Source organism: Aedes aegypti, chromosome 2 (assembly GCF_002204515.2).
Source record: "Aedes aegypti strain LVP_AGWG chromosome 2, AaegL5.0 Primary Assembly, whole genome shotgun sequence".
Lineage (NCBI taxonomy): Eukaryota > Metazoa > Arthropoda > Insecta > Diptera > Culicidae > Aedes > Aedes aegypti.
This window is the reverse complement of record NC_035108.1, coordinates 285,428,569-285,451,431: the sequence shown is the minus strand read 5'-3', so window position 1 is coordinate 285,451,431 and position 22,863 is coordinate 285,428,569. Positions and strand designations below refer to the sequence as shown.

Sequence of the window (22,863 nt, the reverse complement as noted above, 5' to 3'; positions counted from 1 at the left end):
CATACTCTCTTATGGGCAATTGTGCATTATTAGCCGAATCCGTTGTTTTATCCTCATTGCCCGATCTACCCGAACCACTTATAACCTCACCCATGTCCGTTCGGAACTCTTGCAGCCCGCTGCTCTTGCTTTGATTACCATCCACCAATCTAGATGAAAAGAAGTCTATCACAGAATCTATATTCGGTAGTTGGATCTTTTCCGTTAGCTCGGGTAAAAATCGGGCAAGTTCTTTCAGATCTATAGAGGATATTGAATATTTAGAATATGTAAAATATATGAAAGGGTTTGTATAATTCACCTTGCTCATTCAACGCCGGTAGACTAGAATCAAAAATTGAGGGCGCTTGAATTGCGAAGGGCGGTGGCAAATCGTCCATCCCGGGAAACAACGTACTTAGAAAGTGGCCCTCGAACTGCGAGGCAAAATCGTGCCGCCGCATGACTTCTTCGTTGTATATCGCCATTAGACGGCAAGCTAAATCGGAAGCCCACTGTAAAGAAAAGCATCAAATGAAAAACAGCATTCGGAATGTTTTAATATTTTTGTACTTACTCGTAGGAATGAACTGGAAAATATTCTTCGACGAACCACTTCCGTTACGGCACCAACGTACATGCTGGGCGCCATATGAATCTGCTCTATGATTCCCAAATGTCTCTGTAGACGCTTCAGAGAGGTATGATAGAATAGTAGACTATTGTCTAATTCGTACACTCTTGTTTGCACGGGTATTATGCAATGTCTGAAAACGGATTTCAATATTAGAATGACTGCCTTAATCGATTGAATGTTATACCGCATACCTAAGCCGAATATACAGATTTTTTCCTAATTCTTCTTTTGATTTAGCACACTGCCGTCGAATTTCATGCAGTTCCTTCTGGTTTTTTAGAATTACCTTCAGTTGGCCTTGATGCGACGCACACAGATCCGGCAGTATCGACGTATCTCCCAGGGTACTAGCGCGGTTTTGATTCTGCTGGATTGACTGTGCAAGCTCATTTTGTTCCTGAACCAATTTTCTGACATCAACCATTTTACGTTCTAAGTCATACAGTCGCCTTTCTAGCCCTTTAATTTCTTTCATATCTTCCTGCGGAGAAAAGTTTGCAATTAATATTAGGTACTGGAGCAATCTGGTTAATCTGAACGACTTTCAGTAATAAAGAATCTAAAAACGCACCCTCTGAAAAAATCCTACAGATTTGTTGACGTTGTCTTTCAGGGTTTTCATGTTGGTCTCTTCTAACTGATCCAATCCACGGTTACATTCGGCGGCCAAACGTTTCAGTGCATTTTGACCCTTGTCTGCCGAAATCCAATCCAGCAAGGAAATTCCGATTCTATCGTTCTCGGAAATCGTAGTCTCATTAGGCTCAGAGACAGCAATGGTGTCATTCGTTCCGTCTCCACTATACGTATTGCTGGTGCAAGCCTCCATTTTTTCGCTTCCGGCGCTAGACTGATTGCCACTTGTTTTGACACTGCCCGATGACGTGCTAGTTGCTGTATTACAAACATCAGCGTACATCTCGTTGAAGGCTCCGAAGGGTCGCAATTCTGCGTTGTCCATCAAATTGGGCAGAATTGGAATGGCCGAAAGTTGCCTTAGATCTTCATCGAATCTGTAAAATAAACATATATTAACAGCGTTTTTCGTCAATACCTGATCTCTTTTTCTTACGTTTCTAACATGTCCACGTGATCCTTGGATCGCTGTTGGTGTTCTTCGTACCGCCGGAAGAAATCGGTCACCCTCTCCTGGAACTCCTGCACCACGTCTTCCATGTTGGCAACGACTGCCGCCCAGCCTTGCTGCTGTAAGTGCTGCTCGTGGACTAACGTTTCGCAAGTCTTAGCCTCCTCTTTGGCCATTTCGTACATCTTTTGAGCTAGTGCGGCTCTCGTCACAACCGTACCATAGGTGGCTGGCAGCTTTAGGCTATTTTCCACCTGAGCGTTTAGGTCGTTATCTGCAATTAAAATAAACGTTGGTATACGGTCACCCTATAGTTGCCCTAGCTAATAGCTTTTTGCGGATGTTTGGCTATAAACTGTGACATTTTTTTCATAATGCCTAAATTTATTTGATTCATTTGAGACCCATTGATTCATAGTTCGATTTATTCAAACAATACAAGCAATTATTTTTCATAGAAATTCGAGCTTCCGTGTACCTGGAACAACAGAGCACCAGAGACGAATAGTGACATAGTACTTAGTAGGGTTCAGAATGGGTTCCACTTCTAGTACTGCATTTGATCCCTTGGTACTGCAAAAGGTACCCAAGTATTTCATCTTTGATACCACCCACTAACCCCCTACAGTGTTTTTTCAGTTGATAAGGATCCGAAAGATTTCAATTATCTTACACAGTTAGAGGCTACATCATTAGGGGCTTAGATAGCCGTAGCGGTAAACGTTCAGCTATACAGCAAGACCAAGCTGAGGGTCGTGGGTTCGAATCCCACCGGTCGAGGATCTTTTCGCAAAGGAAATTTTCTTGACTTCACAGGATAGAGTATCTTCGTATCTGCCACACGTTATACACTTGCAAAAATGGTCAATTGGCACAGAAAGCTCTCAGTTAATAACTGTGGAAGTGCTCATCAGAACAATAAGCTGAGAAGCTGGCTCTGCCCGAGTTAGAATGTAAGGCCAGAAAGAAGAAGAAGAATAGGAAGGCTACATCATTGTGGCAAAGCATATTAGTTTGATTTGAAAACAGTTGAGGTACGGTAGTCTGATTATCACTCATGGTTAAATATAATTACGCCAAAATGATCTTTTTGCCATCATTGTAACATAGGTACTATATTGTTTGATATACTACTTTTTAAATGTCACAATAGCCAGACGTCCACTTTCCCCTTGAAGGGAATTATGTGATAAATGTACCACAGACAAACAGACGTCACACTCTCATCATTGTGCATCGACCACGTTTTCAACGGTCGAATCAAAAATATGGTAGGTGGCCAATCCGCCACCTGCAGCGCTCGCATCGTTCTTGTTCGCGTTTGACGTTTACACACTACTGCCATCTGTTGGCCTGTCGGCCAAACAAACCGATTTTAGCATTGGGCGTACATGTCCTCGTGACTATGATTTTGATCGAGATTTGTTCTAAGTGTTACGTCTGTTTGTCTGTGAATATACTGTAAGGAAAGTGACAAGCAATTGTGAGATCACTTGGAGCAAGGACAATTTTGTCCCAATTCACCAAAAGTGAAAACAACGAAGGATGTGTAGATCTACGATTCACTGGATTTTTCTCCAGTAGATCCAATACCCATAAACGGTAAGAGCAAGAAAGTAATTTTTGTTTTAGATGTATTTGTAGTGGCACAACGTCGAAAAGAGCCTCGAGCGCTGCTGTGCGAGTCGTAAATAACGCACCGGACATCGCCATCAAGCACATCCTTTGGAGATGGCCCAATTTTGATTGGATTGTTCTCTCTTCATCCTTTTGCCACCACACAAGGCATCCATGTGCCAATATTGGTCGAACAACTGTTGCGTAAATTCATTTGATATACTTGGGTTTGAGGCCCCAAAATTTACCCAAGGGTTCGCCGGCATTGACCGAAGGCCATGCAAGTTTTTTGACTCTGAAATCAATGTGAGGTTTCCAAGAAGTATTTTTTTTACCATAAAAAATACCTACCAGGATAAATAACGAAATTTGAAATAATGCATTTCTTAGTAAGTTCGTCACGAAATCTGTTTATCGTGAGCGGAAATAGGAACACTTAAATGCAGTAACAAATGCAATTAAATATTGTTTTATGATTTTTTTTCAAATTCTTTTTATTTTGGCGCTGATTTCCTATACTTGGAGCTATATTGTCACAAAAATATAATATTGATAGACACAATAGTTGTCATATAATAAACATTTGAACACATAACTTCCCTTAAATGAGCGGAATCTGGTGCACTGATGGTATAAACGTATTTCCTATTGAAGTCAGCAACAGAAACATCAATTGTAATAGCACATAATTCTTTGATTGTTAACTCAGAAATGAGTGTAGCAACGATTGCATCAACGAGCACGCATGCACGAGGAATGGCACGCGAGTTCGCCATTTCATGTTTCGCCATCATGTTTGCGTCCACAAGGTTACCTAGATAAAAGTTCCCGTAACGAAAGTAAGGTTCTTGAACTAGCGCCACATGGGCTGTACCATTTGGCATGAGTCTGCAAAGATTGATCGTTGCTGTTCTTTTATGCTGAAGATAGATCTGAGCTATCCCAACAGTTGCCACTACCTAAACTAGACAGGGTTAAGCCAATGTGATATAATACACATTGTATATCACATTGGGGTTAAGCTTTTTGCAATCTCGGCACGAAAAAAGACTAACAACGAAAACACCAGATCGGTATCCATTAAAAATCGCTAATGTGCGAATAAGCACAGAATACACTGTGTAAAACGCATAATGCGATTTTATATAGGTGATATTTTAAATTGCATAACAACATATTCATAATCCAACCCTTATTAGCCTCAGGATAGAGACTGAAGAAGGGCAGCCGATTATCTCGGAGAAACACAAGATCATCTGCACCATTGCTCCTGGTAGCACAGGAAGGACTCAATACTGTGGAGGGCGCCCTGGTACGCATCACACCATAAATTAGGAGTCTTTTGTGAGGTATACTTGTACCACCGGAACAAGCAGTCTGTAGTGTTAATTCTTAGCCAGTTGAAACAACCGCTACCGACACTACGCGACTAAATATCTAGGCTGCTCAGAAAAAGGAGGTTAATATTGATGATTAACTCCTGACGTGCCCAAGCAGCCTAACTTGAAATTATATTTTCCTGGCGTTGAAATGATTTCAATAAACATAAAAACTTTGCCCCTGTTTTGAAGTTCATTCTAACTCTAATCAACATTACAAAATACAGCGATCAAATATCTAAAATCATCGCTTGTGTTGTGCCATCTTTAAAATATTCGTATAACAGTCACATCAAAGACGATATAAAGACATAGTAGTCGGGCTCAAAATGGGTACCACTTCTAGTACTACATTCGGTTACTCGGTACTAATAGTAATTCACTGATGTGTAGCGAAGTAAAGGTAAATCAATCATACAGTGTTATACGAGGGGGCTATAAAAATAAATAAGGAATTTGTTTGTTCCTTAACAGTTAATTCTTAATTTTATTCCAACTTTGTATAGGGGGAAGTCCTCTATGCCTGGACACTAGACCTATTCGTATTTTCAAAAATGTCTGGAAACTCCCCAGTCAACCAATACTTTGATTTTTCATTGCAAAATGAACTTCTGGCCAAAATTTCACTCAATTAAGAGTAATTTTGGTTGTGCTTCAAATCAATTATGTGTTTTTGGGCTATTTTCAAGCTTTAAAAAATCATAACTACCGAACAAAACATCAAAATTTATCGGAAATACTTCTACATAGTAGTTTATCCAATTCTACGAACTTTTGCCGAACACAATTTTATGGTTGGAGCAAGTTTTAACATAGTTTGGTTGAGGTTTGTATCTCGAGGTTCTTGAAAATCTCTTTTTTCGGGAATTGTTTTCACTGAACAGCATGCCTGCATAAAAATTTCGGATTTTTAATTTCCAGACATGATGACAATGCATATCTAAAAGTCAATCCCGTTCAAAGTAACCATTTATCTTACGAAAATAAATTGTAAAAAATAGGTAATTATGAAGCACATTTGTAAATCCACTGTGTGTGAGCCAAGAGCACCACCGTGAGCTTCAATGAATACAAAAAAAGAACACGTTAGCACTGCCTTTTCTCAGTCGATGATGATGATTGTTTTCAAATTGTTCTAAATGATCAGCGAAATGCGATCAAAACAATCATCACTCGGAAAGGAAAAGCAATGCTAACTTGTTCAATGCATTCGTTTCCGGTACATGTGTCATGCATGATTTAACAATCATCAGGTTGCGATGCGGTGCTCGATCTTTGGGCATTTATTATAATTTATTGCCTTTAGCAACATGTAATCTGTTGATGGTCAATGAATTCATAAATGTATTATGTTTGATTCCCGTTGACTAGGGCCTGAAAAAATAATATCAATGCATGTTTTATATACCATATATATTGAGAAAACTGTAGTTTCCGGGTACAGCGGAGTACAAATTTGGATCAAACAAGGTTAAAACTCACTTTAATCTTGTTAGCGTGTTCGACAAACTTTAACAGAATAGAATTAGCTTTCAAACAATGGTAATAGTAAGTGGTTTTGATTTTCCACATGCTAGTTATGGTTTTTCAAACCTTGAAATAAGCCCAAAAACACATTTTCAACTTGAAGCATACTGAAATCTTTATCAAATGAGCTGAAAATTTGACCAGACATTGTTCTTAGCATGAGAATTCCGAATACTGCTTGACCGGTAGATTTCCAGACATTTTTTTTAAATATGAACAGGTCTACTGGACACTTTTTGTTTTTCGGTAATATTTCAAAATCTACATTAGTTTTATCGTCAATTTTTGTACAATGTAAAAATAACACATTATTTTGAGCATGAGCATAAATGACCGTACAATTCGTAGTACTACTCCGTGATTGACCAGAGCAATCGAGGTTGCACAGATTTAATGAATGGGGCTTGGGATTAGCTAACCATTCCTCAATGTGCACAAATCGAGAGCATATTTAAAATCAATAAAGGCGCCGGCCACGTCCTCACGGTCATTGGGGAAGGGAAGGAATGTTAGTTAGACAACCATTGTTACTAGAGACCGAAGTATCTTCTGCAACTCCACAGTTGTCATGGGAAGTATATTGGGTTAATGGGATAAGGTAGAGATCAGGGAGTCACATTTTCACTGTCCGGTCATAGAGGACAAAAGGTGTCCGACCACAGAGGACATGCAATGGTTTACAAAAAAGGTTGCTTTTCTTTGAAATTCTATATTTTCTAATAAATTTTACATTGTGATTGATGCAAAACTTACTGAACTCAACGTACGGAGACAATTCAGCTTAAATTATAAGAAACATTTGTGGCTACACTTGTATGAAATTTTATCGATTCACACGAACACAATGGGACTGATATGCATAGGTATATATTGGTACCGCATATATTGAATGTAAAACCATTCACAGCTGAAGAATATTGATGAAATGCGATGCAAACAAGATGAAAAGATATCTAAGGTGTTTCACAAGTATGATAAACGACCATAAAAGAACGATTATACCAAAAAAATGAAGAGCTATGAGAAAAAATATGTAAACACAACATTCATCGTCAAGTTTACATAAATTTTCTATTTTTTTTCCCTCGAATTGTCTTCAAAGTCTCATCCCCATTGCCATGAAGCCTATTCAGTTTCCCCAAAGGTGTACTGAAACAGTGATTATTTTAATTCTTCGCAAATAGTTAAATTTCGGAGCGACATTCAACGATCAATACATTTCAGGCAGATGTTGACGTCATAATCACGATATTTCAGTGTTCCATCTCATTTGTACTTCCAGAAGATGTTTCTATAATATGAAAATACTGATAAATAATTAAATTAAAAAAAAACAATCCATTTGATAAAAAATTTACGATGTTGCTGCGCACGAAACACAGTAGCTGGATTGAGAAGTTGTCAAAATGCGTTGCATTGTTATTCAATGTACGGAATCCTCAAGTAGACTAGTTTGATGTTTCAGAGATGCTGTATTTAGAAAGAATAAACACATCTTAATGGAAAAGAGAACTACAAGCACCGTAAAATGTCAAAAAAGTGAAGTTGCAATTTCATTTACTGTCGTTCTTGCTTGACCCAATCTCACCCCCATTTTTGATGTTTTAGACACCGTACCGAAAAAAATAAAATTTTTGTTGAAAAATCAAATAGATTCCGGAAAATACGTATGAAGTGTAATGAAAAGACTTTAAACCTTCTATCAATATAACGGTAGAGGTTAAAGTACATGCGTGATACTTTGCACAGGAGAAATTTAATGTTGTAAATTTTATCTAATTTCAACATACAAGTTTATTGATATAGTAAACAAAAACTACTATTTCTAAAAATGTATATTGTGATGATTTATGTGTAATAATATGTTCCCTAACATATGAATTATTAATTTTACTAATATCACCGTTATTAGCTGAAATATTTCATAAATCATATTTTTCCGTTTTGACCCAATCTCACCCCCCAGACCCATTGTCACCCCCATCGACGGTATATTATATTGTGTATATTTGCATAACAGTTTCACTATGATTTTTGTTCATTTTTAAGCAAATTTTCAATTTAAATTCAAAAGAAATTTATTAGGCTTGTTCGTGTATTCAACAATAATGGTGATTCGTAGAAATACAGTAAAACTTCCATGAGTCGATATCTGAAGGGATCATCGACTCATGGAAATATCGAGTCGTGGAAACAAATGCCTTGGAAATCCGTTTGAAGGGACCATTATTGTAACCATGAAATTTTGTTTTTAGTATGGTTCCATGAGTCGATATCGAGTCATGGAGCATCGACTCATGGAGTTTTCACTGTATAACACATTTTTTGCCAAATAGAATTCAAAATGGAGCGAAATTGCTTCCACATTTTAATCGTCTATTTCTTAGTTTGTCGAATCCTCTATGAATCCTGTCCAACAAGCGCATACAGCAAGCGTTTGCCTTTTTTTGCTTAGAACTTCTCATAAGTTCAACCAGGAACTACGCTGAAAATTACTAGACATTTATCTTTGTTAAAATGGCTATTTGTCCTTGGTGAGTTCGTCACAGATTCCTGTAAAAGTTCTTACAGATTCTACCAAAATTCCTCAAAAACTTTCACAAGGAATTTATTGATAGATTCTTTCAAGTATTTCTCCAAAGAATTGTCAATGAAAGTGTGTTTTGAACTATTGAAAGAATTCTATTAAAAAATCCGGTCTGGGAAAAAGGGAAGCCTAAAGAAATCTCAGATGAAAATTCTTAAGAAAAATATGGTGAAGAAGTTTTTCAAGAGATGCAGGGGGCTGAATCTCTAATAAGCGTCTTGCTCCAATCCTGTACAAAAAAAAATGCATTGACTCTTTTTGTCTATTCTTAGCTGTTTAAAACTCAATTTAAAACTATATCATCTTCTTTTTTAACGTGTTTCAACGTGCACTGACGACTCATTCCAATTCCAAAACCTACTCACCAGTGTCTATACTAGGCCATGGAGGTTGATTTCTGGCCTCCGTTGTGCAGGTGCTGAACATGTATATCGGGTTGGTATCCGTCCCGGCTGTATAATTGCACACACGATTGTGGTCCTGCAGCTGTTCCCCGCCACTGCCCAGAAGCACAATGCTATTGCTCGGGATTCCATAGTGCCGTTCTATTGTTTCCTTTAAAGAGCGCACGCTAAAAAAAGAAAGGGGAGAAGTTAGAATTTTGCTACTGTTCTTAGTGTATCAATCATACTTCTCGAAAGCTTTGCTCATCTCAAAATTGAGCATCCGACCAATGTCGACATGGAAAACGTACAGCATGGTTGCAACTAGTCGTGTGACTTTTCTTTTGCAAAAAGGGGTGGAACTAATTAGCCGAAAATACGATGGCTACCATAGAGTATTCAGCGACATCTATTGCGCTTGAATTTCGGTTGCGGAATGATGTCAGTCGTACCGCCGAGACACTGGTTGTTCACTCTTCGCTCTGCATTAGGCAAGGCTCATCGATTCATAGGAAACCGTTTGTCGGAACTGGGAGACAGGGTTCTATCTCGAATGTAGCATCGACCAGCTACCTGTCGTCCAGCACGATAAGCGGCAGCAGTTAACGTTGAAAGCAGATCTAATCGAAGTGAATGGAAACGATTGAGCTCTGAGTGTTATCTGGGTATTGTTGTATGTTTGCTGGTAACAAACCTTAAGATTCTTTCCTTTAGCTAAGTCTCACATTATCACTATATATACAATGCAGTCATACAGAAACACACGAATGTGTATGATTATTTATAGGCTTATCCTCTATTATCGTTACGACTGTGGTGTTTGCAAGCTGAAAATATATAAAAAATAGGAATACATATTTCAATTAGATTGAAACTTACTCTAGTAAAAGTATGTTTGACATTAAATGGAAGATAATTCACGCACTCCGTCACTAATCGTTCAGGATACTCAAGTTTGTTCATCGAACTGCTGTGCATATCACTGTGCACATAAAAACCATGTGATTTCGAAGATCAACACTGCTCGAGACAGTTGATTTAGAGCTCGATCCGCCTTCTTGATCATTCAATTACCGTGCGCTACTAGTGAAGCATGGCGTACAGCAGTTCCGTGTGACCTCGCTCGAGGTTGTTTCCTCTAGAATTTTACTCTCCGGCTTCGCTCTAGCTGTTCGTATGCATGTATACTATGCACATCTCCAGACGTCAATCACCTCAACCTCCGATGATACAATTATTATTTTACATCTCATCAGCCCTGGCATCAGCGAAAGGGAAATCGAAGTTGTCGTACCGCCACGCCGTTTTCATCAACACCCGACCACTGGATTTTTGTTTTTACTCGTGCTTCTAGCTAATCACTAAGCTTGTAAATACCCAGTCCTCCTACACCACCAAGAATTTCACTGTTTGCAGTTTCAGCCATCCATAGCTCACACGCGATCGAATGTGTTGTCTTTCTTTGTTCACAAGAAGCAACAGTGAATCTCAGATGAACGGGAAACCGAAAGGAACTCGTACACTGAGGCAAAATTCTCGCATGATTTTCATAAGATCACACTAATGAACGCGTTTTTTTATTATTTTTTTGTTGGTTCATAAGACACTTGCGTATTTCATTCGACGAGATTGAGATTCATAAGACAAGTGTAATTTTTTCATAACAATCAATTGTCAATGTCATAAGAACGCTTATGAACCCCATTGCTCATCATTGTGAAGAACCACGTGAGGCAAATTTTCTCGGTACTATCAGAAATTCAATATGGCTTCCGAAATGGACGTGTTTGCTGATTTGTCGCTGGCTGACTCCGTTTCTAATGCATCAAAGGGTAAATATTTTCTATTTATCATCAATTCCGCTGTAACTAAAACTTTCTTTCGATCAGATTAAGGAACTGGATCCAAAGAATAAGATTTTTGACTGAAAATTCAAAACAATTTGTATGACGCGTTAGAAATCACAAACCCCCTCATCCATTAATCCGCCCCTAATGTAAACCTGCACCAATTCAGGCGTTCTTCACAACTTTTCTCAATAATGTTTCGCTGCTGTAATATACTTCTTCGCGTTCAACATAGGTTAGCCAACTAGAGAAAATCGATTTTTCATCCATTTTGTCGTATCGCAAATCGATTCTGATGCTTACAGTAAAGGGCTTTAAGCGAATTGCGACATGACAAAATGGATGAAAATTTTATTTTCCCAAGTTGGTTAACCTATTTTTCAACGCGGATTAGTATTATTCATTCATTGAAATTTATAATCTAAAGCTCAAATTACACAAGACAGTCTTATGGAACCAAGAATGGATCAGAACGTAATTCATAAGACTATCTATGGATTTTGTTATCAAGTCAATGCTGGTTCATAAGATCATCTTACGAAATTCCTTCGAGGTGTATTATGGAAACAACATCTGCCGAAAACCATACGATGGTCTTATGAATTTCAAAGATTTTTCTTGTGTCGTAATTCCATAAGCAAATCTTATGACAGTCTTACGTTTGCTTTCCTCAGTGTACCTCAAGCCAATCAGCAAGAAAATAGATCAAATTGTTTCGGTGTGTGTATCAGATATACCTACCTATGTGTAGCATTTTACAATCAATATTTAGCGTAGCTTTAAGACAAGGTGCATAACGGTTAGTATGCAATCAATGTGGTACTATTATAAATGCTTCCGCAACAGTCTTCCAACAAATTCAACGGCGTAAATTAGCTACTGAGTCACCACATATAACACGATAATTAAGTTTCCACCCGTTGAAGAAAGTTAAGATGCAAGATAAGAATTTCAAGATTCATCCAAAAAACGAGAGGACATATCGAGGAATTGGTCAAGTTTTGATAAAACATCTCAACTGGAAGATGCTGAGCGTTTATATAATTTCTGAACAAATGACTACAGTCACCTCACACAATTGAATTACCCACAATTTTTGAATCAGCTGATTTCGAAAGACGAAATATTTATCAAACTTATTACAAAACATCATCAGGATCATTTTTACTGACAAGCTACACAATGTGTTTAGCCATTTCAAGGCTTTTTATGTAATTAGAGAAGCTCTTGATCTCGGTATAAACCTACAATATTACTGAATTATTCTAAATGGCGCCTGTATTTGTTGCCAATTTTGTAAGACGTGTGCCTATAGACGCCTTGCTAGAGACAGCGTTTTAAAATTTATTTCAAAGATTTTTTGTGAGAGAATGTTCCCCAGGCAACATTTACAGATTCAATAAACATAGCTATATGAGATAAATACGTAATTATACAGATTTGTCGGAGATTTTTGTGTTGAATAATTGATCAATAAGGTCGGAATAAATCTTTTTTTTATTATTATTTTGCACTCTCCATCAGAATGTGTCGAGGCGAGGTGGGGAAGACAATAAATAATAAAATGGAAATTTTTGTATATTCAATATTTTTAATGAACAATTGCAAAACACAACTTTTTGACAAATATACTAGTCATACTAACTTTTGGGAACTTGCAATCAGAAGACACTGTGTGTTTGTTTGACAAATTGAGACATGAATTTGCGAAAAAAAATACGCGTTTTATTGAGACTCGAACTCACGACTCCGTGTAGGTAGACCGGCACTTTAACCAACTAGGCTACAGAACATCTTATGGTTCTGGAATAGAAAACCAAATTGAATCCGAATACCTATTAAACCATTAACACCAATGACAATATATTACCAAGGTGTGGAAGAAGAAGCAATGGCTATGTATTAGTAAAGAGAAAAAACTTAACTACGTTACTAATTTACACGGCTTCTTACGGGAGCTCACTCGTTTGTAGTTGTGAAACATTTTGCACCGTACACGAATGTCACGCACACTAAATGTCTTCTTCCACACCTCGGTATATAATCTCATTGCATTAACACGTCTCTTTTCGTAATTCCATGTCTCTTTCGGCTTAGATGACAAACCCCCGACATTTTTGCAGTCTTCTCTGTGTGCATATTTCGATTCGATCGACAATTTCTTACTAAATCAGAACATCAACGGAACTGTTGCTGATTAGTTTTAGCTCTTTGTTTGACAAGTTGATACTCTGATCGCTCTACATGCATACATGTAGGTAGCGACGACGACAACGGCATTTTTCAAAGTAAGTAAAGTTTGTAAGGATGCTTAAAATATATCCCGAGCCCGATTTCATCTTCTAAACTCGTACCAATTAGTTCATACAGTTAAAATAATTAAATTTCTGGTAGATATCAGAGATTTTCTTAGGAAATTGCCTACATTTAGGCGTTTTCATTGCAATTCTTGAAACTAACTATTCATTATTATTTCATTATTCATTATTTCATTATTCATTATATTCTTTAAATATTACATTACTCGGATTCAAGGAGCTCATATTCATCATGTACAGTCGTTGAAAAAAATAACAATAATCGCATTGGCAGGTGACCAATTTTACCCCGAAATGAGATCCTCGATTTTTCATTTAAGGGATGATTTTTTGCACTAAACACACATTTGTTATAAAATTTTGGCACATGAACCAAAGAGGCTGACCGTCGTACTTGTTTTTCTGCATTCAGTTGTTTAGCATTTTCAACATTATTGAAAACAGTCAATAAAAACCATGAAAAATTATCAATTTCACACGAAATTACGGTGCATGCGAACTTCAAAACGTGAAAACCTTATGACAGTAAGAAAAATGTGCTTTTCTATGAAAAATAAGACGTACCCCGATATTTCCCAATTTTTCAATAGTTTAGCTATGAAAATCAATAGTTTTTATTTTTTCAAGTAGATTCGTAGAAAGATTTCCAATCGATTGGTGCAAGAATCTTGAAAATCTATCCGGACGTCAATAAGTTATTAACAGTCAAAATCTGACCACTTTTCGTGACGCGAGCGATTTTTCGTTTTTCGAAATTGTACCCCAGTATGTTGCCGTAAGACGTTATGAAAACGTCAAAAAATATGTTAATAAAGCTAATAACACCTTTCAATATCAAGAAACTTAATCGAAGATATCAAAGATCTAGAACCAATAATTTTGAAGTTAATCTATTATGGTCGTTAAATCGATGAATTAAATCACTGTGGTCTATAAAAACAACACACTCCTTCACATTGCAATATTGTACCGTGCACAAATTGGAAGATTTTACGAACGTTTGCATTGCTGTTTTGGATAGAGTATCTAAGCAACGGAGAGGTATTTTCAACTTCTTAGGACTACTGCTTGACGAGGCTAGTGCTCTTAGTTTCTAGCAACCTTGCCTTTAACCCATTTTGACATCCGTTTATGATAATAATAATAGTCGCACTAAGACAGTTAATAAGGAATAAATTATTACCTTATAGCTACATTTAGCCATGACTTTCTCACGTGGAGTTGAGTATAATTTGAAATGCTGATGATCCTCGATTTACAACACACCTGGCTCAAGTTCGTCTGAACTGAAAGTAAACACCTAATCACAACAATGAGAACACCAGACTGTTAGACACAACGCAGAAGCGGCCGCTGGACTAACTTACTGAAACAAACAGCACATTTCACCTTGACGGAACAGTTGGTTAGGACTTGTCATTCGTTGGTGTCTCGTATTCACGATCGTTTTAGATGTGGCATTAACATTAGATGGGCATTAACATCAGCTGATCCTGATAATATTGGTTAAGTAACTGTTCCAGACTGTCACTGCATATGAATAGAACACGTAACAAAATAAAACAACGCGCTCAATTGGTCTTTGTCCGTCTGCTTTCCTTTCACCATCCGGTATAGCACTACAAACCACAATGACGATGTGAAAATAGCACAGCGCGACATACGGCCGGCAGACAGTGGCGCAAAAGTACGAAAAAATTGTACCATTTTACTTTCGTGTTTTTTGCAACTAAATTCGCTAATTTCAATAACATGATCGATCAATGTGCCTGATTTTTCATTTAAATATGAAAATATTTACACCAATTCGAGTAGCAGAATTTGGCTATGGCGTTTTTTATGTAGGATATAGGGTAACGGTCGTATTTTGGACCCCCTAAGGAAGTGATTTTAGTTTAATGTCCCAATTAATTAATTGCACAGCGTAACCAACTCAAAGGACATGCTAAAATGTAGAGAAAAACTTCCTCTACGAGATAAAAATGTCCATAATCATGAAGGATCCAAAAAACGTCTATAAAATAATTGAATTGTGAAGCACTGTTTTTCATTATTTTTGACAATTTGGACTCCCAGCATTTTTTATCGTTTGGTAACAAAGTCCACGATACTGGTTGTATAATATGCTTGCCCATAGTCTAATCAACGGAATGACAATGGAAAACCGAAGAAATTCTACACTATTAGTTCAGAAATTTGAAAAAAGTTTTTGTTTGCATTTGAAAATTTTCTGACGGCGTCAATTTTTGTTTCTAACGTGTAACGATACAAAAATGATTGCAACTTGTTAGAAATGCCAATAACTTCTATGAAGCTACAAACTCAAAGTAAACCTCACAGTTTTTTTTACGATTAAATGACTAGAAATTGTTTTTATGATTCTTTTGAATCAACTATCTCTCGTGTATAATAATCACCAAACAATTCCACAAAATTGAAGGAATGATTCCTGACATAGGGTGAGGGTGCCAATAGTGGATTACCTAACCCAAAAAGAGTCATAACATTACAGTATGGCCCATAAAAAATGCGAAAATTGTTTGAACGTGAATCTAGCATCCACAAGCGCTATTTTCATTGTTTTTGCTAGTGAATGTAATTTCTGCTTATTGTAGTATATTCTAACATAACTACGCTATCTAGAACAATTTTTGTCATATTTTTCTTACTGTCCTAAATAATGTAATAAAGCAAAGAAGTTCAAAAGTTTTGTCCAACCAAAGCTAGAAACAGCGTCTGATTGTCGTGTACTCTGGTGATAAACTTTCCACCTTCAAAAATCACACTTTATTGTTGTAAATTTTAGTTTGTTTGGTATCAGAGGATGGAGGAGTTCTTAGAGAACGTATTTTTCATGGTTACAATAAAATATTTTTCCAGGGTCATAGTTTTAGGGCATTTGCGTCTTATAGGTTTGATATGCCTTTATTTTTTGTTAAAGTTTAGTAAAAAATAAATACGGAGGCCTATAACAGATTTTTGAGGATGGAATTTGTTCCTTCAGTTAGAGACAACTTATATAAATACTAGCTCATAGGTTTTGAGCAAAACGGAGCCGCTTATCACACTTATATGGAGGTTCAATGAAAGCTCTCCAAAATGAGCCGTTTTTTTTTTTTCAAAAATATGTTTAAGTCTCTAATGACCCAAGTATGAACCAATTCTATCATTTGATATGGGCGTATGCTAGAGACAAGGTCTGTGAAGAATCTCAAGCCTTCGTTGATGTTTTAGACGCTTTCATCACACAGGTATTGAACTCGACGTCCGCATGATAAAATTTGAAGGTATGCTTCCAATTCCTCTCTGGTAAGGTGAAAGTAACAGATAAAAATCATGTCCAAAGCAAAAAACTGAGTCTAAATAGATCAAAAAATACAAGTAATGAATAATATTTATGTTTCATTCACATTTTCTATGTAAAAATTACCATTAAACATGATATGACGATTTTCGATTTTTTTTATGGGCCATACTGTATAACTGAAAGATCTAAATGAGGTTTTTAGCGTCAATCGTAAGATATAAACTTCTACTACAATGGAAAAATATAGAAAAATTGGGATAAAATCATTTTTAGAGTATAAAATTGTTTGAGCCACTATTGGTATACATGCTCTAGTAGTTGGTAGTTGCACTAGTTCTCCAGTAATAGCCATTCGGTAATGATGCAAGCATTTTGGAACAAAATAACTGATTTTTGCACAGGTTTAATTTTTTTCCTCGGAGCAGCAACCAAATCCTTGCAACTACTGGTGCAAGGGAGATACATTTTTGCAAAACCCGAATTATTTATGTGACTTTTTGATAAGATAAAAAGCTGATATTTGGCAAATCGACTAAACTAGAGGCGATTAATCCACCAAAAAATAGCGCACGTCGTTTTCATCGAAAAATATACGTTTTATTCCATAGTTCAATCTACTGATACATTACTATCATTGGTACCGTCATCCTAATTACAAAATAAATCAGACAACGATTTCTACTTATATCCCAATGGTTTCTAGACAAAATTGTGAGACGAATTTCCAAATAATCCTACACAGCATTCTCACATAGTCATTGAGAGTTTTCAAAAGACGAGATTCTGATGGAATCCTGGACCTAATTTCACAGGATTCTAAGCAAGTTTATCGCAGAATCTTGGAAGGGATACCTACACCATGCTGAGCAAAATTTTATAACAGTGAAGTAAGCACAATAGAACTATTGTTCAAAATACCTTAACATGGGATGTTAAGGACACGTGGGGCTTCAAGGGATTGAACTTAGCTATCGACAACCCTTCTTCTTCTTCTTCTTAACTCTGGTCGCGACTGACAAACTGTCTGTCGCGCTGTGAAGGGCTAGTGTCATTGACTATATGCCCTTATCGACAACCCAAGTAACCACAAGCATTATAACATTGCACGTATTCTACTGCATATCAACATAGGCTTACGGCAATGCAGCTGCATTATATATGCAATGATATAATGCTCCATGGTTACTTGGGAAATATCTATATTGGATAAATGCGACGGGAAGGAAGGAACCAGAAATTTTTTAACCATGTCCAAAGTCTTTTGAACATGAGCTCTTTTTTATTCGCTATTAGAATTCCTCTATAAACGTCTTTTATTGATTACGTCCAAACCAATTCTCAACATTTTGCGAAATGTTTAGTACATTATTATAAATGTTTAGTACATTATTGAATCATATTACGAAGCTTGTTGCATACAATTTACGAAACTGTTTCGTTGCAGAAAACAACGAATAATTTCGTAGTTCAAACGAACGATTTCGTAGTATAAAACAATATATATTTTCAGTGTATTGTGTTGGTAATGTGGCTACAAAGCAAAGCCATGCTCAAGGTGTCTGGGTTCGATTGCCCATCGGTCCAGGATCTTTTCGTAATGGAAATTTCCTTGATTTCTCTGGGCATAGAGTACCGTCGTACCTGCCATACGATATACGAATGCGAAAATGGCAACCTTGGCAAAGAAAGCTTTCAGTTAATAACTGTGGAAGAGCTCATAAGAACACTAAGCTGAGAAGCAGGCTCTGTCCCAGTGAGGACGTTAATGCCAATAAAGAAGAAGAATGTCAAACATCTGAGTGCAGTAAAACAAGTACGACGATAAACCTCATGGCTCATATATACATATTCTCTAAACAATGTACTTTCAATGCTAAAAATCATCTCTAAAATAAAAAAAATCGGGGGATCCAATTTCGGGGTGAAATTGATCACTTATCAACGCGATAATTGTTAGTTTTGAAACTAACTTCACTAACTTAATTTGAGCTTCCTGAATCCGAATATGCATGCTAATTTCTTAACAATATAATCATTAGCGTAAATAGGGGGTGGATGAGTAGGAAAGTCTTAGTACCCCTTCCTTCCTATCTTTAAAAAGTTCGAGCACCCCCTAGAAAATTAAAATTCTCATTCTAAGTATGTATTCTTAAGATATTTATTTCCTCGAATGTATCAAGCCCCCACTAGATTTCAGTTTAAGTTACGCAAATGAATATTATACACTCCCGTGCAAAAGCTTGGGTTCACTCCCTAAAAAACATACAAAAGTGTTCTTTCCATATCTCTGTGATTACACGTCCAATTTAAATTCTTTAACCCGCATTCGAAAGGCAAAGAGTTATTCTTACTTCGTATGTATTTTTCCAAAAAACATTCTTTTAACTTTGTATACTAAATTTTTACTTAAAGTTGTGACATTTTTCAAAAAACACACTGAAAAATCATATCTAATTTCCTCAGCATTGGATCGATCAAAATTTTAAATCAAAGTGTCATTAGAATCGTAATCTTATATTCTTTAAAGAGACTCAACGAAATTTTGGCGGAAAAATCTGGAAAGTATTCAAAATCAATGAAACAGTCAGTCAAGTCATCGTGCAAAAGTTTGGGTTCACCCCTCAGTATGATGCAAATCGTGCAAAAGTTTGGGTGCACCAGAGCCGCACGCTCATCATTTTTGTTAATATCTCTGCCATTTTTCAACCGATTTTAATAGTTTAAAGCTTTTTTGAGCGCAAATAATGGCGCGTACATGGCTGATTTGAAATTTCACAGATTTAAATAAGTTCAGGTGTCTCCAAACTTTTGCACGATACACCATACTGAGGGGTGAACCCAAACTTTTGCACGATGACTTGACTGAATGTTTCATTGATTTTAAATACTTTCCAGATTTTGCCGGCAAAATTTCGTGGGGTCTCTTCAAAGAATATAAGATCACGATTCTAATGACACTTTGATTTAAAATTTTGGTCGATCCAATGCTGAGGAAATTAGATATAATTTTTCAGTGTGTTTTTTGAAAAATGTCACAATTTTAAGTAAGAATTTAGTATACAAAGTTCAAAGAATGGTTTTGGGAAAATACATACGAAGTAAGAATAACTCTTTGCCTTTCGAATGCGGGTTAAAGAGTTTCAATTGGACGTGTAATCACAGAAATATGGAGTGAATTACTTTAACTGAATGAGCAATTTTTTTCGAATTTTGATGATAACACATGTATCGGGGATACACATATGTTGTTAGCAGCCCTCACAAACTTTGTTTTGAAGTTTTGTTGGCTTATCGTTGAAATGTTTATTTTAACGTAATATGCGCCTTTGCGTAGAATGGTCAAATTCCGATTTTCAATCAATTTAATTAATTTTCCAGAAGAAAAATTAGTAGTGAGTTTGATATCAAATATATCTTGATGTTAAAGCATACAAAAGTATTCAAATGGTGAAAGTTTTCGAGAATACAAATATGGCCAAATAGGAAACCACTATAACCATAACTGGTACACTGTCCCTACTTTGTCTTTATAACTGAAGTTTGAAAACTGTTCTGTTGCTAAAATATTTATTTGGTAGCTGTCAAGAAGGCGAACGTCATACATATTAAATGTATGATAATGTCTTGAAATATTAAGCATTTTTAAAATACATTTCAAAATAAAAGCAGCAAAATAGGCATCAATACAATTTTCTCTTGAAATGAGGGATATTTTCATAATAGAAATCGGGCTCGATTATCCGGAGTATCGATTTTTTTTTCACTCCGGATAATCGAATCACTACAAAAAATATTAAAATCTGCGATAAATGAACTTAAATATTTTCTGTTTTTATTGTTTTAATTATATGATGCTTTGGCGTAGCCACAAAATTATAAATTTTTGACCGGCATACACAAAAAAAAAACCTTTTTCAAACGCCCCTTTTCTTTCCTACGTCCAAAACTGCTAAAACATTCATATTGTATATTACAATGCTAAATTATCTCAAAACTATACATAAAAGCTGAAAAACAAGAATATCAAAATATATATTTCGGATAATCGAATCCCGGATAATTTAGTCACCGGATAATCGAGTCAGACCTGTATTAGTGAAATGCGAGAGGTTTCGCGCACTGAGGAAAAAACACTTAGATTTTCCATAATTCTTGACTTATGGAGCGTCCAAATTATAGTTTCATTGAACGCTTAACCATTTCGAAAATGGGATCATAAGTTTCATAAGTTAGAGCTTTGAATTATATAAGAACTATACTTGAAATAATTTTCATAACAATCGCTAGAAGAACTGCTCCGTTTTCGATGTTTTGAGAGCAGATCACATGTTATCAAAACATGTCAATATCAATCAACGCCCGAAATAAAAGGTAAACATTAGTAATGATACATAATTTTATTTAAGCAATTATCATTGCGTTTGTAAGCGTGAAAGAAGAGAGCATTTGATATCCCCTTGTATTTAGAGCAAAAAAGTAATTGATCATTGTTATACCCCTTGAATGTTAGGTTTCCCTCCAAAAAAGAATACGATTGTCAGTCTGAGTTGAGGAGTGCCACAGAGTGGTAATAAAACGTGCAAAATTCAGTTACAGTGTCGTTATTTTTTCTGCAAAGAGCCTCCAGCTTCAGAAGTGGGATCCGGATGTCCTGAAGCGCTGCGGAACGACCAGAACGACGAATAAACGGATTGATTGGCGCTTCAACGAGTTTTGCGACGATGCCGTTGACGAGACGAATGGCTGCAAAGCTGGCGGAAGACGCGACCGGAAAGCAAACCGATCCGCCATTTTATGACGCTGAAAACGACGAGCAGAGAGACGACGTGGAAGACGAGGAGAACAACGATCAAACTGTACCCAAGACGCAAGTGGCTGGAGCTGCCAAACGACACGAGACGCAAGCATTGAACCTGCATCCCTACGACGTTGGGCGATTAATTCCCGAATATGCAGAGGGAGATGGAGTGTGTAAGTGGTTGCGACGAATCGACCATTTCCGTGCGATCTATGGCTGGTCGGAGCAAATGTGCCTGCTGTACGCAACAACACGATTGGCGGGTGCGGCTGCAAATTGGTACAGACGGCATGAGGAGTGGATTTTCAATTGGCGACAGTTTAAGGATAGGATCGTTATCGCTTTCCCCGAAACGTATGATGAGGCCGATGTTCACCGTGAATTGGAAGCAGTCAAAATCGAGAAAGGAGAATCATATGAGTCGTACGTGTACCGTGTAGACGCCATTGCACAGAAGAGCGATTTCAGTGTGTCAGCTACATTGAAGTATATGATTAGAGGGTTACGTCACGATAAGGTCTACAGCAGTTTGCTTGCGAAGCAGTATACGTCTACGCTGGAGTTGTTGCAACACATAAAGTGGATTGCCTCAAACATGGAAATGGTTCCCACAAACACCTACAAACAACCGAAAGCAAATTCAGTGTCACCAGCCCCGGGAACAGAAGTGATTTGTTACAACTGCCGTGAAGTAGGTCATCGCTCACTGGAATGTCCAAAACCACAGCGCAAAGAACGGTGCAACAAGTGTCTACGTGTTGGTCATACAGCCAATGTTTGTACAGCCCGCGAAGCAGCTACACGACCGGCACAGCAAGATGTCACCAGTAGATTCGACGGAGTGAAACGATCCACCACACATGCGGTATTCGAGGGCGAAGAAGCGGACGATCAAATCACCGTGGACCAGGCTTCGCAGCAGCAAATTGAGATCGAGGCAGCAGGAGAGCGTTTTCGATCGATGGCTCTGATCGATACAGGTAGCTATACAAATTTAATCAAAAGAAAACTGCTACCTAAGCATTTGATTCTAAATGTAAACAGTGAGGAAGTTGTAGGTGTGAACGGTTCCAAAGTTAGGATTCTAGGACAGTTCGATGCTGCTTTGAATATGTTAGGTAAAGTTTTCCAAGCGCGATTTTTGGTTGTGTCTGATGATACCATGCAGATAGACGTTATTTTGGGGAGAAACTTTTTGATAGTGAATCGTATACAACGATTATACCTAAAACCTAACGATACCGTTCATGCGGCAGACTATGAATGGTTTATGCTTGGCAATATTGATGGAAAGTGTATGTTACGCGATGACTCTGCGTTGGGGATGGATTTAGATGTAGGCGATGATAAGGAGACGATGTCTTGTCGTGTTCAGTTGGAAAACCTACTGCAGCGAA

General features: G+C 37.1%; 1 protein-coding gene across 10 annotated transcripts in view; it reads right to left on the bottom strand.

The window, feature by feature from the left end:
- Nucleotides 1-22,863, bottom strand: part of LOC5564855 (RB1-inducible coiled-coil protein 1) — an 85,189-nt gene that overhangs the window by 55,636 nt on the left and 6,690 nt on the right. For 6 of the 10 annotated variants that reach the window (XM_001649124.2, XM_021845261.1, XM_021845257.1 and 3 more), the window contains exons 2-10: nucleotides 9,891-10,023; nucleotides 9,445-9,816; nucleotides 9,179-9,384; nucleotides 1,689-1,977; nucleotides 1,188-1,629; nucleotides 808-1,097; nucleotides 557-746; nucleotides 302-494; nucleotides 6-240 (exon numbers count right to left, since the gene is read on the bottom strand). In XM_001649124.2, the coding sequence (XP_001649174.2) occupies nucleotides 6-240; nucleotides 302-494; nucleotides 557-746; nucleotides 808-1,097; nucleotides 1,188-1,629; nucleotides 1,689-1,977; nucleotides 9,179-9,384; nucleotides 9,445-9,512 (1,913 nt within the window). In that variant the 5' untranslated portion in view covers nucleotides 9,513-9,816; nucleotides 9,891-10,023. Of the gene's footprint in view, nucleotides 1-5; nucleotides 241-301; nucleotides 495-556; nucleotides 747-807; nucleotides 1,098-1,187; nucleotides 1,630-1,688; nucleotides 1,978-9,178; nucleotides 9,385-9,444; nucleotides 9,817-9,890; nucleotides 10,024-10,121; nucleotides 10,241-10,270; nucleotides 10,667-14,544; nucleotides 14,672-14,728; nucleotides 14,967-22,863 lie in introns of those variants that run through there. The other 4 variants (XM_021845252.1, XM_021845253.1, XM_021845255.1 and 1 more) reach the window with 4 other exon arrangements.